The sequence below is a fragment of the Camelus bactrianus genome, chromosome 33 (assembly GCF_048773025.1).
Source record: "Camelus bactrianus isolate YW-2024 breed Bactrian camel chromosome 33, ASM4877302v1, whole genome shotgun sequence".
Lineage (NCBI taxonomy): Eukaryota > Metazoa > Chordata > Mammalia > Artiodactyla > Camelidae > Camelus > Camelus bactrianus.
The window spans coordinates 10,048,371-10,067,246 of record NC_133571.1 but is presented as its reverse complement, the minus strand read 5'-3'; the positions used below and the strand labels follow the sequence as shown (position 1 = coordinate 10,067,246).

Below are 18,876 nucleotides of genomic sequence, written 5' to 3'. Positions count from 1 at the left end.
GGTGTTCCTGTGAGATGGATGTTGAGCTGATACTGATTTTTCTTGTGTATATTTTGTTCCTGGATCCGTCTGGATCATCCTACTCTAGTCGGTTGCATCTTGGACACTCTGTAGTTGATTCCTTGACTCTTCCAGTCCCAGTCTCCTCTTTTCCATATTCCTTCTCATCCTTTCTTGATGAGAAGGCATTAGAACAAGGGGTTAGAGAAGCAGGAGCCATAGACTCTTAAACCCAGGCAGATCTGGGTTTAAATCCCTCTCTGCCATTTACTAGCTAAGTTCGGCTCAGCACCTTTCCAGAGTACGCACTCACTGAATTCTGGCTGTACTTTCCCATATAACAGCTTGCCCTGCAGAGCACATTTAGGCCAAGGCATATTTCGGAAATTATCATATGAGCATGTTTTTTTTATCTTCCTTCAGTACAAATGAGGAGAGCACTTCTCAGGATGCTGAAGGTACCTTTTCCTCTTCGGAAGATTCTTCACACAACTCTAAGACAGCAAATAAGCCAGTCACATCTTCCCTGTCTTCCATGGAAATGCCTGCGTACCCAGCTCCTCGAACAGTGACCGACGAGGAGATAAACTTTGTTAAGACCTGCCTTCAGAGGTGGAGGAGCGAGATTGAACAGGATATACAAGGTCAGCTCCTTCAGTTCTTGTAAACACTTACCCTTTGCCTTTTCCATGTGTTTGAATAGTTGGAAGTTTGGTACCTGGGGTACACCTCCTCCCATTGCCATGCAAACTGTTGAATTTGGGCACGGGGCTTGTGACCTCTTCGGTACTTTCTGCTCCCTATAAGATTGAATCACACGTTTCCATTTTACAGTCGTGAAAAGCTCTCTCCTACATTCTCCTCTCAGAATTTCTGGGACTCCCGGGGATCTGAGACATCATGACACTTACTTACCTTTGAGAGTTTCCTGCATCTGCTGATTTTCTTTTCCTAGTTTATCTGAACTCTGGCTTCAGTTGACCCAAATTTGTATATATATATTTTTATTGAAGTATACTCAGTTTACAATGTCATGTCAGCTCGTGGTGTACAGCATAATGCTTCAGTCAATACATGAACATACATATATTTGTTTTTGTATTTTTCCATTGTAAGTTACTGTAAGATATTGAATATAGTTCCCTGTGCTATACAGTGTGAACTTGTTGTTTGTCTATTTTATATATATTAGTATCTGCAAACTCCCAGTTTATCCCTTCCCACCCCTTTCCCCACTGGTAACCATAAGTTTGTTTTCTGTGTCTGTGAGTCTGTTTCTGTTTTATAAATAAGTTTGTTTGCCTTTTTTTAATTTTTACGTTCCACATATAAGTAATATCATGCTATTTTTCTTTCTCTTTCTGGCTTACTTCACTTAGAACAACAATCTCCAGGTCCATCCATGTTGCTGCAAAACGACATTATTTTATTATATTTTATGGCTGAGTAATATTCCATTGTATAAATATACCACAGCTTCTTGTCCAGTCATCTGTTGATGGACATTTAGGCTGTTTCCATGTCTTGGCTATTGTAAATAGTGCTGCTGTGAACATTGGGGTGCATGTATCTTTTTGAATTAAGGTTCCCTCTAGATATATGCCCAGGAATGGGATTGCTGGAACTTATGGTAAGTCTATTTTTAGTCTTTTGAGGAACCTCCATACTGTTTTCCATAGTGGCTGCACCAAACTGCATTCCCACCAACAGTGTAGGAGGGTTCCCCTTTCTCCACACCCTCTCCAGCATTTATCATTTGTGGACTTTTGAATGATGGTCATTCTGAATGATGTGAGGTGATGCCCCATTGTAGTTTTGATTTGCATTTCTCTGCTAATTAGTGATATTGAGCATTTTTTCATGTGCCTATTGGCCATTTTTATGTCTTCATTGGAGAATTGCTTGTTTAGGTCTTCTGCCCATTTTGGGATTGGGTTGTTTGTTTTTTTCTTATTAAGTTGTATGAGCGTATATACATTATATATTCTGAAAATGAAGCCTTTGTCAGTCTCATCTTTTGCAAATATTTTTTCCCATTCCCTAGGTTTTCTTTTTGTTATGCTTATGATTTCCTTTGCTGTGCAAAAGCTTGTAAGTTGAATTAGGTCCCATTTATTTATTTTTGCTTTTATTTCTATAGCCTGGGTAGACTGCCCTAGGAGAACATTGCTGAGATATATGTCAGAGAATGTTTTGCCTGTGTTTTCTTCTAAGAGGTTTATAGTGTCTTATGTTTAAGTCTTTAAGCCATTTTGAGTTTATTTTTGTGTATGGTGTGAGGAGAGTTCTAACTTCATTGAGTGATATGCATCTGTCCAGTTTTCCCAACACTATTTGCTGAAGAGACTGTCTTTACTCCATTGTATGTTCTTGCCTCCTTTAGCAAAGATTAATTGAGCAAATGTTTGTGGGTTTATTTCAGGACCCTCTGTTCTGTTGCATTGATCCATATGTTTTGTTTTTTTACTAACACCATGCTGTTTTGATTACTGTAGCTCTGTAGTATTGTCTGAAGTCTGGGAGAGTTATTCCTCCAGCTTCTTTCTTTTTCTTCAGTATTGCTTTGGCAATTCTGAGTCTTTTGTAATTCCATATAAATTTTAGGATTATTTGTTGTAGTTCTGTGAAAAATGTCCTGGGTAATTTGATAGAGATCACATTAAATCTGTGACTGCTTTGGGTAGTATGTCCATTTTAATAATATTAATTCTTCCAATCCAAGAACATGGGATATCTTTCCATTTCTGTAAATCATTTTTAATTTCCTTGATCAATGTTCTGTAGTTCTCCGTGTATAAGTCTTTCACTTCCTTGGTCAGACTTATTCCTAAGGTTTTTATTTTTTTGGATGTAATTTTAAAAGACATTGTTTCTTTATTTTCCTTTTCTGATATTTCACTGTTAGTGTAAAGAAATGCCACTGATTTCTTTATGTTAATCTGGTATCCTGCGACCTTGCTAAATTCTCTACCAGCTCTAGTAGTTTTTGTGGGAAACCTTTAGGTTTTCTATATACAGTATCATGTCATCTGCATATAATGACAGTTTTACCTCTTCTGTTCCAGTTTGGATCCCCCTTTTTTCCTTTTCTTGTCTAATTGCTGTGGCGGGGACTTCCAATACTGTGTTGAATAGACGTGGTGAGCGTGGGCGTCCTGGGTTCTGACAGGAAGGCTTTCAGCTTTTCACCCTTGAGTGTTATCCTGGCTGTAGGCGTGTCATAAGTAGCTTTTATCATGTTGAGACATGTTCCCTCTGTACACACTTTGGTTAGATTTTTATCATGAATGGATGTTGAATTTTATTAAGTGCTTTTTCTGCATCTGTTGAGGTGATCATGTGATTTTTGTCCTTTCTCTTGTTGATGTGTGTCACATTGATTTGCGTGTGTTGAACCATCCTTGGGTCTCTGGGATGAACCCAACTTGATCATGGTGTATAATCTTTTTTATGTATTGTTGTATTCTGTTTGCTAATATTTTGTTGAGGAGTTTTGTTCAACAGGTTATCACTGTGTTCATCAGTGATACTGGCCTATAGTTTTCCTTTTTCGTAGTGTCTTTGTCTGACTTTGGTATCAGGGTGATGGTGGCTTCATAGAATGAGTTTGGGAATATTCCCTCCTCTTCAATCTCTTGGAAGAGTTTGAGAAGGATCACTGTGGGCTCTTCTTTGTATGTTTGATAGAATTCCCCAGTGAAGCCGTCTGATCCTGGACTTTTGTTTGCAGGTTCTATTTCACTTATAGTGATCGGAGTTGACCCAAATTTGTAATTTAGCTTTCCTTAATTTCCACTTTTAAAGTCTTTTCCACATGAAATATGCTTTACTGAAGGTTAATGAGACAAAGACTGAGTGATACACACAGTGAAAAATCAAACTGTTCAACATTCTGTTCTTTAAACTCTTTTGGCCTCGCTGTCATGTTGCTCACTTTCCCTCCACCCCTTCCTTTCTCCTTTTATCTAGAGATAAATGGATAGATGAATGAATGAATGAATGAATAGATAAACAAACAAACAAACAAATAAATAAAATCTAGATTATTCCCAAGTTCTTATTCACAGAAATCTAGCCTTGCCTTTTGCTCTGCCTTCTTTCATGTCCTGTCTCTAGGATGTATATTTGACACCCAAGTGACCCATTAAGGTCTTTTTTCTAGAGATTATTTCTTCTTTTAAGAAATTTTGATGCCAGTTGTAAGAGATCATTTGTTAAAATCTTAATGTAGTTACATGAAACTAAAAGCCTTTATAACCTAAAGTGCTAGCTCCTGTAAAACTACATACTCCTTTGTGTTTCGTAGAGTGAAGTTGAAATCGTCAGAACCCCGTGTACAGAGAAGAATGTGCAGAGTTAAAGCAGCCTGTGTGATGTGGAATGAAATCATTGTAACTAAGTGTTCTTTTTTCACAGATTTAAAGAACTGTATTGCAAGCACAACGCAGACTATCGAGCAGATGTACTGTGATCCTCTCCTTCGTCAGGTAGAGTGAAAGCTGACGGGAAGGTAGTCAAGGCGTGTGTGATGGTGCTAGTGGGAGACACTAAGAGAAAATTTGATAGTTTTCTTTGAAATAGAATGGGAACTTCCCTGAGGTATAAAAATGAATTTAGGAAAGAAATTGGCGTTATTCTGTATTTTAGGCAAAAAAAAAAAAAAAAAAAAAGAGCAATGTATTTTCTACTGCCAACAGAACCTGAAACTTACTTAATGCTGCCACATGGTATTTTTTGCATATATTAGAAAGATTTATTGTTAAATGTTTTTAAAATCTCATAAAATAGTAATTTAAGTAGTGCAGTGGGGGAAGCTGACGAGGGACTGGTTACCCATCCTTTCCAAAGAACCACGTTCTTCGTGATCCTTCAGTTAGCAGCATGCTTTCAAGCTTTGTTTGTCTGATAACTCCAGGGAGGGCAGGGCAGAAATTCTTAGTATCCACAGAAATTTTTGTGTAGATTAACATTCTGGACATAGAGAATAAAGAGGCTCCAGCTAAGGGCCTGACCTCCAGTGGCTCCCGTGTGAACGGCTGTGGGAGGAGCGGCCTGTTTCTAGGTCACGTGGAGGCACGGTTGTGTCGCATAGCAGGAATGCACTATGTAAATATTAGGTTTTCCCCATTTTCTCTTTTGTATTATTTTAAAAGTTTCACCACCAGTAAGAAAGCATGTCAAGTTACTGGTTAAATGAAAGTTTGATTTGATTCGAGGGCTGACTTTCCTTTCTTTCACCAGTAATTACTTGGCACTTAAACATTGCTCTATTTTCTCCACATTGGGAAAAATAAAATGCTTTCCAAATGTTGCAGCAAACAAGTATGTAGCTAAATGGATTTTCACCCCAATAAGTGGATGATTACTTGCAAGAAGAAATACATCATGTGACTGATTGATAATGAAATACACTAACTTAGATTTTGGTGCCAAATAAAGTAGGCATAGAACAAGATACTTGCTATGCTTGCTGTAGGTCCCAAGTGTGCTAAGTACGTTCACAGCATGAGTGGTCATGGTGATTCTGTTTTTAGATAAACTGAGTTTGAAATTCGAGGGATAAATAGGTCTTGGTTATCTTTCATTTTAGGTCTGTAGTCATGGAGTTTAGAGTTGAAAGAGGCCTCAAAGAGATCATCTAGTTCAGCTGTCTGGTTTTAGAGATTCAGGAACTGAGATATAATTGGGAGATTCCAAGGCTACGGATTTTTTTTTTTTTTACTTGAGAAGTATGCCTTTTAATTTCATGCTGAGGAAATTCAGTGTAATGCAATTATAATAAGATGGTAGCAAAACAGTTCATTTTCAGTTGTGTAATTAGCAAGTAAAAAACTAGTTGGAAGCTGATCTTCTGAAAGTCCTTTGAATATAATTTTGACTTGGAGAATATGACTTGATGGCTATATGGACTTAATCTTTGGACCTAACCCCAGAGTGTGCGTAAAGAATAGTATGTTAACCAGTAGTTTCAAGTACAAGCTTACTGGCCATCTTGATAAAATGAGTATTAACATGTATAGGAATGTCAACTTCGTGCTTTATCAATTCAGAAATATAATGGCAAGGCTGTGTTTTTCTTAGTCTCTCTCGAATCAATTAGATGTTTTGGTGTGAACTCTGTATCAGACACATTTATAGATAGTCAGCTTTCTTATGTCTGATAATTGGGAATAATTTTGAATTTTGAAACTTTAATCGGATGGCTTTGCTTAACCTGTCTCAGGAAGTGCTCTCTGACTTGCAGGTGCCTTACCGCCTGCACGCGGTTCTCGTGCACGAAGGGCAGGCAAATGCAGGACACTACTGGGCCTACGTCTATAATCAGCCCCGACAAGTCTGGCTCAAGTACAATGACATCTCTGTCACAGAGTCTTCCTGGGAAGAGCTTGAAAGAGATTCCTACGGGGGCCTGAGGAATGTTAGTGCTTACTGTCTGATGTACATTAACGACAAGCTACCCCACTTCAATGCAGGTAAAAATTCCTTAGCAGAAGCCAGGGATGGGGAAAATCTGTACTGCTCGGGGAAGGGAACTGTCTTGTAGTTTAAAAAAAAAAATTTTAATTAGAGTTTGTTAGCAAGTATAATGTATTTTGAAAAAGACAAATAGTACAAAAGAAAATAAAAACGAAAAATAAGTTTATCTTGAGCCCAACAAGTATCCATTCTTAGGTTTCTTACATAGTTTTCAAGAAATGTTCTATGCAGATGCTAGATTTTATTTATTGATCTCTCTCTCCCACCGCGTTTTCTCCCTCAAGGGGGATGTTTTTCCATTCTATTCTGCATCTCTCTCATTAGTTTTTTATCTTAGCAATCTCTATATTTTTAAAAATAGAACCACCCTTTTCTTTTTAACAACCATATAATAATTCCACTGTATGAAATATGTATATGATTTATTAAACCAGCCTCCCATTGATAGACTTTTTTTTTTAACTGAGTTGTAGTCAGTTTACAATGTTGTGTCAATTTCTGGTGTACAGCACAGTGCTTCAGTCATGCATGAATATACATACTCATTTTAATATTCTTTGTCACCTTAAGCTACTACAAAATATTGAATATGTTTCCCTGTGCTACACAGTATAAACTCACCTATGTTATATATAACAGTCAGTATCTGCAAATCTTGAACTCCCGGTTTATCCCTTCCCACTCCCCTCCCCCCTGGCAACCACAAATCTGTAGTCTATGTCTGTGAGTCTGTTTCTGTTTTATATATAAGTTCATTTGCCTTTTTTTTTAGATTCCAGTTTTAAGTGATATCATATGGTATTTTTCTTTCTCTTTCTGGGTTACTTCAATCTCTGGTCCATCCATGTTGCTGCAAATGGCATGATTTTATTCTTTTTTATGGCTGAGTAGTATTCCATTGTATAAGTATACCACAACTTCTTTATCCAGTTATCTGTCTGGACATTTAGGTTGTTTCCATGTCCTGGCTATTGTATATACTGCTGCTGTGGACATTGGGGTACAGGTGTCTTTTTGAACCATTGGTAGACTTTTAAATTGCCTCTAATTTTTTTCTTCTTTAGTGATGTTCTTGTGCACATATTTTTGCACCCTTTGGGGAAAAGCTAAATTTAATAAGTGGATTTGCCTAAACAACTTCATACTTCTCTTACACTACTGCTAATGCTAAGAGCAGTCGTTCATTTTGGTACTTTACTCCTTCCTGCATGCTTTCAAACTTTTTTTCTCTAATAACTTGTAACTCTAAAAGGGAGGCAGGCAGGGCAGGAATTCTTGTAACCAACATTTTCCAGCTGAGGTTGTGCACTTGTCTGGAGTCATACAGCCGGTAAATAAATGGCAGGCCCAAGATGCAAATCCAGTTCTGATTCCAGATTCAGTGCTGTTTTCCATTTATCTTAGTCTTCACTTTCTTCCTCTCACATCCGAGGTCATAGAAGCGTCTTTTAGCGTTCAAAGTTCACTGTGTCGCATAAGTAAGAAAACACGTGAGCATATTGTCTGGGCAGCAAATTGTCTTTCTAATGTGTTGGTGTGGTTTGGGGGAGTGGGGAATAGAGAGAGTGCTCACTTAAGGGCAGCCTATCTTCATTGTTGCATATTTGCAGTGTGAAAGCAGGAACAGCTGCTTGTGGGAGTTACTGTACAAATGACTGTGCTGGCTGTTGGTAGCTTGTAGAAGCCTTGTTATTACACGTATGGCTCATTTTTATATTACAGAAACAGACAAAAAGTGGAAACTATCATTTGCTTAGTGAAAAGACTGGTTAATAGCAACCAGTAAGTGGATCTGCTGTTGTGCTGTAGGTTTTTTTGTTTTGCTTTGGTCACCAGGTTAGAAATGAGACTTAGTATGTCCTTGATATTCTAGCCATTTTTCCTCATAGCTTTTAATGAACCAGGTGTCATTGACCATCCAACCTTTGTATCAAATTGCTCTCTGACAGCACTTGATTGTGTGAAACTCAAAGCAGTGTAAATGTCTTGGAATTCATCTCTAACTATCTTGAGACGGATATTCGTATCAATAATAGGGACAGTGGTTACACTGATAAAACTACCTTGAAATTTTCATTGGATCTAATGATTTTCTGAATTTCCAAGAAAGTTTTGCTTTGTTCTTGCTACTTTGTCAGTGATTGGCTTCTATGCCAAATTCTTACTCGCCATCATTCATTCATTCATCCAACAGATACTCAATGTGCCTGCCTACTCATACGCCAGGTACTGTTTCTGGAGTGCTGTCACCATTGGCCTGATATTGTCAGTACCTCTGATGGATGGATGTATTTTCTTATTACAAAATGTCGTATTTTCTTTCTTTCTAGAAAGGACCTTTTGATTCCGTGAGACCTTTTTGCTCAGTGGGACTCCGTTTTAACGTCGTCTTTGTTCTTCCTCAGAGGCAGCCCCAAATGAACTAGGTCAGATGTTAGGAGAAGTGGAGTCCCTCTCTGTTGAACTGAAGCACTACGTTCAGGAAGATAACTGGAGGTTTGAGCAGGAGGTCGAGGAGTGGGAAGAGGAGCAGTCTTGCAAAATCCCTCAAATGGAGTCTTCCACCAGCTCAGCATCACAGGACTTCTCTCCATCACAAGGTATCTGAGCAGGGAGTTTCTGCCAGTGATCTGGTGGAATTCATGCTGCACTGCCTTGGCCATCCCCTCTCACTGCCTCTGAGTGAGCCAGGCCAGTATGCACAATAGACTCCAAATATATAGTGGGTTTTCCTCAACCTGATGGAAGAGCTTGTGTCTTCAGAAGTCATTGCTGCTGAGCAGAAGTAACAGCAGAAAGGCTAGCTGCCTGTGCTTTCGCTCTGTTTAGTTCTTGTTTATTCCCCATGTTGCAGGAGAAAGTAGGTAGGATTAACAGGTAGATTTTTATGAAAACTGTTCTCCTAAGGTGACCTACCCTACGAGATGGTTTATGTAGGAAGCCTTCTTGGCATAAAGAAATATTACACCATTGGAAGCACATTAAATTTTACAGAAAAGCCAATGGCTTCTTGCTGAATTAGCCATTTCTTTAAGTCACCAGTTTCTAGAGGAAAATTTGCAGATTTTTTTTAAAGGTTTTTGTTGAAGATTTGCGTATTAAACTTGGTATCCATCCATCCTCGTGTCTCTTACAGAGTGTTCTGCTGGTTATTTCTCATCAGATGCTAATTCTTCTGTGCGGTTCTTTCCCAGAGCCTTCGGTGGCCTCGTCCCACGGGGCGCGCTGCTTGTCATCGGAGCACGCTGTGATAGCGAAGGAGCAGACGGCCCAGGCCATAGCGAACACGGCGCGCGCCTTCGAGAAGAGCGGCGTGGAGGCCGCGTTGAGTGAGGTGGGCGTGGCCTGGAAGCCCCGCCCCAGGAGGGGCGGGCTCTCTGCAGTCACTGCCGCAGTTTTCTCACGTTTCTATTATTCTGTGTGTCTGCTGCGTTTAACCGATCCCTCTTTCTTTCTCCTTTTTTTTCCTTACTCTTTCTCTCCACTCTGTTGCCACAGCTTAAGGAGGCTGAACCCAAGATGCCCATGCCCCCGGAAACACACCTTGCAGAGCAGTCAGAGCAGCCCCCACAGGCTGATGACGCAGAGTCTGCTGCCCAGCCTGATTCTGAGGTCTCTGAAGTCGAGATTCCCAGTGTGGGAAGGATTCTGGTTAGATCTGATGCAGATGGATATGATGAGGAGGTACAGAGATGAGTACAGGACCTAGCTGTTTGTTGTCAGTCTTACATTTCCTGCTCACGTGAACCGAATATACGTTTGTAAGGTGTGTGGCAATAGTTACTATTTTCTCAGCGAGACAAATGATGGATAGGAGGGCCTGTCTTAGTTACCATTGAACACGGCTGCCTCCCCAGACCTCCCCTTACAAGGGCCACTGCAGAGTCCAGATGGCTCAGAAAGGTAGAATTTAGTTTCTTGTTTGGTTTGTTTGTTTCTGCTTTTTGTTCTTGGGACGGGGAGCTAATTAGGTTTTTTTTACTTATTTATTTTTAGAGGAGGTACGTGGGGATTGAACCCAGTACCTTGTACATGCTAAGCATGCGCTCTACCACTTGAGCTATATCCTCCCCCTTAGTTCCTTGTTTGGTTTCATGACCAAAAAGATTGCCTTTTAAGTTAGGCGTGTTTGTCTTTGGTAATATTAGTCTGTGGTGTTTCCTCCAAATATAAAATTTTCCATCATCTAATGAGCAAAACAAATGTGAATTGAAGTTGTTACTTTTAATTCTGAGCTTTAGGAAGAAGCTGTAGAACCCAAGTCACTCACTGTCTACCTCCTTTACAGTTGTCACCCCACACTAACAGTCATGAGTCCTGTCCCTCAGATTTCTGGTTTTTTTTCCTGTGGGAAAAAAAAAAAAAAAATATATATATATATATATATATATTTTTTTTTTTTTTAGTCATTATAAGGTTTCATTTTATGGAGTCCTGTTTGGGTATCCCCTACTTCCAGACTGTTTTAAATGTGCTGTTCATCCTAGTAAAACTCCTAACATAGTGGTGTATTTCAGATATACACCCAAACTACGGAAATAAATTGGAATTCTCACCTCAGACACTTCCTGAAAGTTATAATTTAACTTGATTCTTCAGCAGTGACATATTGTAGGTGTTTCTAGACATATGTCTTTATTCATCTGCTAAACTAGAGGCAATATATAGGCGTAGCTTGTCGTGGGCAGGGTCTTGCCGTTGTGCAGAGGGATGGGGGCTGTGAATGTGCAGGGGCAGGTGTGTGAGACCTGACTTGCAGTGGACGCTGGCCGAGGCGCTCCCTGCTCTGCCTCCCTGCGGCCGTCTGTTCGCCTTTCTTTCCCACGGTCTTCTTCTGAACCTTCCCCCTCTCCTTTCTCTCTGTGTTTGTGCCTCTTGTGGTAGGTGATGCTGAGCCCTGCCATGCAAGGGGTCATCCTGGCCATAGCTAAAGCCCGTCAGACCTTTGACCGGGATGGGTCTGAAGCAGGGCTTATTAAGGTATCTCTGTTTTTTTCCTTCTAATCATTATACCACACATATCATAATACTGGGGCACTAATTTTATCAGATGGTAAAAAAATGGGATTAAAAGGGTTTTTTACTGAAATAAAACAAAACTCCCTTACCTGCCTGACTAAAGACCAAGCCATCCCACAGCAGTGTTCGCCCCTCCTGTCTTGGCACTAGTTCTGTGTCACACCTCGCCTGGAGGGCTCGCTGTTGCTCTTAGGAGATGTCTGTAAATAAAGCTGTGAATGAGACATCGCCTTGGTAATTTGGGGGCCATCCTATAAGTACGTAGACCATGCTTTTTAAGCTACTTGGATAAGTTGCATTTATGTGGATTTTTAAAATTCACATCCTTGGTCCTCAAGGATATTCCTGAAACAATGAAAACAAAATATTGTTTTTCTGAGAAATTTATGAGAAAAATGAGTTTCAGTAGGTCTTTGGTGCCAGAGGAGTTTTATCCCTTAGGAGATGCAAACAACTTACAGATTCTGTAGTTGCCTCTGTAATTCCTCAGTAAGAAGGACTTCCTAGAAGCCTTCTTAGAGTTATGAAAACCTCTCCAGCCCTTGGGCGTCACCTTCTGTGTGTAGAAGCCCACAGTGCCCCCTTTTCCGACTGTTGATTCTGCATTTAATAGGCATTCCACGAAGAGTACTCCAGGCTTTACCAGCTTGCCAAGGAGACCCCCACCGCTCATAGCGACCCTCGCCTTCAGCACGTGCTCGTCTACTTTTTCCAAAATGAAGCACCTAAGAGGGTAGTAGAGCGGACCCTTCTGGAACAGTTTGCAGATAAAAATCTTAGCTACGATGAAAGGTAAGAAGGGGATTCTTCGGGGGACCAGCCTTCCTTCTGGGTCTGACTTGACCGACTCTCCCGAAGGGGCAGCTTTCACAGCCTTCTGAATTTTGTCCACAGGTCAATCAGTATTATGAAGGTGGCTCAGGCTAAGCTGAAGGAGATTGGTCCAGATGACATGAACATGGACGAGTACAAGGTGAGGTCCTTTCTTCACGTCCACGAAGCAAAGACAGTCATTTCTGAAGCAAAACTAACAACTGTGTTATCACTGACTCTCCCTCCCCCCCCAAAAAAACTGAGTAAGAATGAACAAATGATCTTTCCTTACCCTTAGAAGAGGCAGTTTCTTTATTCCATTTTTCTGTTCGACTAAATCAACACTTCATTTCCTTCAAATACCCACTTTAGTCTTGTTTTAGACAACACAGTTCTTGGTTTTGGCCTGTTTTAAATAATACAGTTTTCTACTGTTTCTATATTGGAAACTAAATTTTTGTGCATTCAAATGCTCACATAACTAGAAATTTTTTTTTTAAAGACATTGCGTTGTAGGTAAAACAATGTTACGTGCCGCCCAAGGTGGGCCACCTAGAGCTTGGGTGGTGTTCTGTGTGGTTGGAACAGCCTTGTCCCTCCATCTTCCCCACATCTGGGTGGTTTCGTCAGAACTTGAGAGGCCATTCATTGAGATCAGAGTTGAATGCCTTTGACGTGGGTGTTGGAAATTAAGACACTAAATTCTAAAGCTTATAAATATTTCTGTTCCTCTGCAGAAGCAACAGGGTCAAAAGTAAGGTCAGCAGTAGACTTTTATGCTAAATATTGGAAATTTTATTATCTGAAAGCTTTTGCATCTCTTTGTCCCTGCCCATATGTGCTCGATAAATAGTTCTATTGAGTTTAAAATTCACTGTGGTAGAAAGTGCAGAAGTAATTGTGGTCGTAATCATTCATGGCTGTCCTTCCTTTCAGAAGTGGCATGAAGATTACAGTTTGTTTCGAAAGGTGTCTGTGTATCTCCTGACAGGCCTGGAGCTCTATCAGAAAGGAAAGTAAGTTGGCCTCTTATGTCACTGAGGTCAGGACGCTGTTACTTGTTGATGCCCGCCCAGGAATTCTAAGAACACAGCTGTGTCCCCTCCCTTGTCACACGCACCAGCAGGCCTCTGCTCTTTCCAGCGTTTCACTTCGGCTTTGTTCTGAACATCACACATGCCCTTTCATCCGTCACAGAATGATGGATTTATTACTAGAGAGATACAGTGGCCAAATTTTTTGTGATCAATGAAAGTGAACGCAGAAAACGAATTTTAGCGTTGGCTTGGACCTTTTTGAGCATAGTCTGCTTCTTTGCTTTAGAGTTGGGAAAAACAGAAGCCCAGGGAAGTCCCTGATGGGCCTTGGGTTTCTTGGCCAGTTTGCAGAGGAGCTGAGAGTGGCTGTGGTCTTTGGCCCTCAGGCTTTTCCCAGTGCCTCGTGCTGCCTCCATCCTGAAGCCTTTTCCATAATGCAGCCAATTGCGTTCTTATTTTAGGGGTCAGTGGGGTCTAAGCCCTGGATCTGGGGAAGGGGCACTGAGCTGTGTTTTATCTACCGCTTTCTCAGGTACCAAGAGGCCCTTTCCTACCTGGTGTACGCCTACCAGAGCAATGCCGCCCTGCTGACCAAGGGGCCCCGCCGGGGCGTGAAGGAGTCGGTAATCGCTTTATACCGAAGAAAATGCCTTCTGGTTTGTGCTGTTTGTAAAGCCTTACGATTTGTGTTGTTTTATTGTGTTTACCTCTGCTCCTTGTAGGCATGAAGAAATATAACTTAAAACACAAAAATATCTCGTGGGGAGGGTACATAGCTCAAGTGGTAGAATGCGTGCTTAGCATGCAGAAGGTCCGGGGCTCAGTCCCCAGTACCTCCTCTAAAAATAAAAAAACCTAATTACCTCCCCTCTGCCAAAATAAAACAATTAAATAATGCAATAATAAATTTTTTAAAAGAATTAAAAAAAAAAATACATCTCCAAGGGGTTTTGGATTTTTCCAAACTCTTAAGAGTAGTTTTACGTTGAAACAGATTGTTCCATCAGTCATTTCAGTTGCAGTCATTCCTCCACTCCCGGTAGAGGCTGGGATGAGCACCACCCCTGTTCTGTGCCCTTCCTGTGTGCCTGCATCCATCGTAGCTTTTATCACGGGGCGCCTCTCCTAGATGTGAGTTCCCTGAGCTCAGAGTCTCTTCTTACTCAGCTGTTTTTCTCGGTGCCTGGCACGTACTAAGTGTATAATAAAAGTGTGTTAAAGGAATGCAGTGGTTTTCTGTGCTCCCTGCTAAGCTAGGAAATGAGAATCTTAGTGACTTCTGAAGAGATTCCAGGTTGTTTTGTTTTTAAAGGTATGAACCGTAAGGATTGGTCCTGCAGTTTTGTTAATACTGTTGTCATATAGCACTGGAGAGCTGTCCTGGCCTGCTTTGCGTTCGGCCGCCACGTAGCCCGTCTGCCTCCCCAGGGATTTCTACAGGTGCTTGTCCTTCAGAAGACTACAGAGGAGGCTTGCCCTCTGACCGTGTGCTTGCGTTTGGCCTCCCTCACGCCAGGCACGATTGCCCTTCTCTGGGGAGTGAGGCCAGCGTTTCTGCCACTGCCTCTGGTGCCTCTGGTTAATAGCAGGTGGAGGAGATTGTCATGATGTATATTTATCTCAAGAGCTTCATTTTCTAATTTATACTTGGATTCCTGTATCAGTTATAGATGTAGCAAGGCATTTTTAAGCTGAAAAGGGGAACCTGTAGATTTGATGGATCTGAATTCTATTAGAGGCATGCTTTTATTTTTTAGATCACCAAATACAGATTACATTTTGACCGTCCTGCTCAGCTTCTGCCAGGAGGCAGGAGGGATTTAGATTCTTTCATCTCCGGCTCCTCCACCCCCCGCGGTGCGTCAGAAGCACCTAAGTGGGAGCTTTCACATGGTGGTGACCAGGGCCGAGCCTCTGGGGAGGACCCCAGGCACAGCTTGCTTTCTGCTGGTGATTCTGACGTTCACTGAAGATTGAGAACCGTTGACTAGGGCTTTTGCTAGAAGTGGGTGTTGAGCATGACCTTGACTTGTGCGTCTAGGCCAGTGGGTCAGAGACTTATTTGCTGCACCAGGATCTTGGGGACACTAAAAAAATCCCATTGCCCAGGTCACCTGAATATCAATTAAATCCGTGTGTCTGAGGAGGGGCGAGAGATCTTCTTAAAGATTCCCCAGGCGATTCCAATGTACAGGAAAGTTTGGGAACTGTTTAGACTTTGCTAAAACAGATATTTATCTTCTTTTTCAGGCTTGGTTTTTTAACTCTGCTTTTTATCTGTAGGAGCTGAATGCCAGAGCAGCTTCTCTCTTTGAAACAAATGATGACCACTCTGTAACTGAGGGCATCAACGTGATGAATGAGCTGATCATTCCGTGCATTCACCTTATCATTAATAACGACATCTCCAAGGATGACCTGGATGCCATTGAGATCATGAGGAACCACTGGTGCTCTTACCTTGGGCAAGATATTGCAGGTGTGTGGGTGTTACCACTTGTCAGAATTTCTAAGGCTCCTGAGAATCCTAGAAATTACAGTGGACTTTATTCTATAGCAATGATTGTCAAACCTTTTTAAGGGATTGGAAGCCCCAGGCATGTAAGTTGAGTTAAAAGTGAATCTGCTCTATTGAAGCAAGGAACATGAGCCTGAACCCCTTACCTCCTCTGTGGCTGTTGTCACCTCCACAGACAGCCAGCCAGCCCTGTTTGAAAAAACCACTGCTGTGCAGGAATGTCAGACTTCTGTTACTTTTTCATCTGCCAGTAACTGAACTCCAGTAATTTTATAGTTTAAAAATACAAATCTATTTGTGAGCTTAATTACCTGATGGTTCCATAACTAGATTTTCCTGTGACTTGAAGTTGCAAGATGTAAACTTATTATTAACTATTATGCCTTCAAGGTTGATAAATTAGTAAATGGATTATCTGTGCGTTTTGGAGAGGAAGCCTAAAACTAGTTACTTTCAGGCGAGTTTGGTAGACTTAGAAGGTTGGTATATATCCTAATATGAATCCTCTTTGTTAGTTTCTCACAGATGTAAAGATATGCTGTTGACTTTTCGAAGTGTTCAAGTTTATAATATTTATTGAAAAACTCTATAATAATTACAAGCTACCAATTTCCGTTTAATGTCTTCAGTTCTTCTTTAGACCATGTGTGATATATGGCTTTACTTAATGCCATGTGTATACACTGGTATATTTTAATTATTTGAAAGAAACTAGCAGCATTATGTTTATGGTAGAGTATCATACCACTTTCTCAGCTTTTAAAAGGATGACTGACTAGAAGATCTGTCCCTAATGAAGTGACTGTATATGTCAGATGACTTAAAGCAGTGACCTAAAGCTTTGCTATATTTGGCAAATAGGTCTTTGCTCCTGGTTTGGCCTGAAGGAGTCATCATTTGTTCTCAGCTGGCCAGTAGTGCTTTGACCTTTGAGGTTGGGTGATGGCTATATGGAAGGCTTTCCTGTGTAGCAGACATTTTTACTTGGAGATCTTTTTTTTTTTTTTTTAATTGAGGTACAGTCAGTTACAGTGTGTCAGTCTCTGGTGCACAGCACAGTGTCCCAGTCATGCATATACACACATTTATTAGTTTTCTTTTTTTTTTTTCCATTAAAGGTTATTACAAGGTATTGAACATAGTTCAATAAGAAACTTGTTTTAAAATCTATTTTTAGATACAGTGGCTAACATTTGTAAATCTCAAACTCCCAAATTTATCCCCTCCCACCTCACTCAGAGATCTTTTTAGCTGTATAGTAACCATCTGTTTTCCCTCCACAGAAAATCTGCAGCTGTGCTTAGGGGAATTTCTACCCAGGCTTCTAGACCCTTCTGCAGAAATCATTGTCTTGAAGGAGCCTCCAACTATTCGACCCAATTCCCCCTATGACCTTTGCAGCCGGTTTGCAGCCGTCATGGAGTCAATTCAAGGAGTTTCAACCGTGACCGTGAAATAAGCCCTGAGGTGTCCACGGCCCATCCTGGTCTTTGGTTGACTGCCTGTTGCACAGAAGTCTGTTGTCACAGTGTTTACTTTGAGAAACGGATTAGGTGAAAAAGTTAAGATTCAGATCCAGACCCCGACCATGCTATGTGTGTAAAGAAGGATTGAAAATAAAATTGCACTTTTTAGGTACAGGATCATAAAAGCAATTTCACTGAAAAAGGCAGAAACCAGTGTATTAAGATATTGATTGATGCCAGAAGACCTGAAATGCCTCATGCACCTGTAAGACGGCTTGGGCTTTTTCTAAGCCTCTTGCCACTTTTTAAATTATCCTTCAGGCATAAATATTTTTGACAGCAGAACTGAAGCGTGATTCATCAGAACCTGAACCAGATGAATAGCAACTAGTTATTTCATCAAATACAGATGACATTAAAAAAATTCTTAACGTCCAGAGATGAGAAGTGAAAACCTCCCTGGCTCTTGACAGGAGATGACAGAAGGGTTGCTGATGAATCACCGCCCGTTCACGTGTGGGTTGAACGTAAGGTCACGTGGCAGCAAGATGCCGAAAAGTCAAAGCTGCCTCTCCTTTCTTTCTTCTCTCTCTTTTATTCTATATTTTTGAATAAACCAGAAAACCTCATACTCAGTCCTGAGCGAAAGAAAGGAAAGCATTACGGACTTTAGACAGAAGAGCAGCGTCGTGGAACTTGACAAAAGATAGTGTTTTCACATTTGCTTAACCATTTATGTAAAATTTTCTAGCATCTGAAAATTGTCAAAAACACATATCTAAGGCTGCTGCTGGCCCAGGAGAACGTTTTGATGCCCCTCCCCTTTTTTGCTTTAAAAAAAAATTAGGGATGTGGGTTTGTAAAAAGAAAAAAAAAAACTATATATATATATATGTATATGTAGAGAGAGAAATCCCCCCATTGACCATTTTTTAAAAGTTCCAGATTGGGTATTGTGTTTTAACCAAATTTTAAGATTAACGAGGGAATCGTGGGAGGGAAGAACACTTGATACAACTATGCAGATTTTATAAATGTGCAATAAAAGTATTTGTTTTACCTTTGGAATGCAGCGTGGCTTCATTTAAATATATACTTTCAGTTTTGGACTCAGTGAGTATATGTCACGTTTTAGTTTTTATTTTATTTTTTTTTTAGCTTTTCTTGGTAAGGGGAGTGGTAATCAGGTTTATTTAGTTACTTACTTTTGGAGTCAGTACCAGGGATTGAACCCAGCACCTTGTGCACGCTAAGCACGTGCTCTACCACTGGAGCTATACCCTCCCCCTTAGTTTTTCTTCAAAAGAAAAAGGCAGATTACAGGGTTGAGAGGCTTGATGGGATTGAAGAAAGAGCAGACAGCAGTCACTTCTTAAGCAGCACCTAGTGGTGGCTGATAGCTTGTCATCTCATTTCTAGTTGCATTACATGTAAGTGTCAGTGGATGGAAGGACCCCCAAATTGGAAAGCCCACCCCAAATGTGTGGGTCCTTGCCCGCTGACTGAGAAAGAATTCTCAGTAGAGGCAGAGGGACCAAGTGGAAAA

General features: G+C 40.7%; 1 protein-coding gene across 11 annotated transcripts in view; it reads left to right on the top strand.

Annotated features, from left to right (window-relative positions):
* Window positions 1–18,389, top strand: part of USP28 (ubiquitin specific peptidase 28) — a 56,616-nt gene extending 38,227 nt beyond the window's left edge. For 5 of the 11 annotated variants that reach the window (XM_074357118.1, XM_074357117.1, XM_074357119.1 and 2 more), the window contains 13 exons: window positions 424–644; window positions 4,417–4,487; window positions 6,245–6,473; window positions 8,883–9,077; window positions 9,672–9,811; window positions 9,976–10,161; window positions 11,362–11,457; window positions 12,110–12,288; window positions 12,391–12,469; window positions 13,246–13,325; window positions 13,879–14,002; window positions 15,630–15,825; window positions 17,148–18,389. In XM_074357118.1, coding sequence (XP_074213219.1) covers window positions 424–644; window positions 4,417–4,487; window positions 6,245–6,473; window positions 8,883–9,077; window positions 9,672–9,811; window positions 9,976–10,161; window positions 11,362–11,457; window positions 12,110–12,288; window positions 12,391–12,469; window positions 13,246–13,325; window positions 13,879–14,002; window positions 15,630–15,825; window positions 17,148–17,323 — 1,972 coding nt within the window. In that variant the 3' untranslated portion in view covers window positions 17,324–18,389. Of the gene's footprint in view, window positions 1–423; window positions 645–4,416; window positions 4,488–6,244; window positions 6,474–8,882; window positions 9,078–9,671; window positions 9,812–9,975; window positions 10,162–11,361; window positions 11,458–12,109; window positions 12,289–12,390; window positions 12,470–13,245; window positions 13,326–13,878; window positions 14,003–14,658; window positions 14,787–15,629; window positions 15,826–17,147 lie in introns of those variants that run through there. The other 6 variants (XM_074357123.1, XM_074357122.1, XM_074357125.1 and 3 more) reach the window with 4 other exon arrangements.
* Window positions 18,390–18,876: the final 487 nt, after the last annotated feature.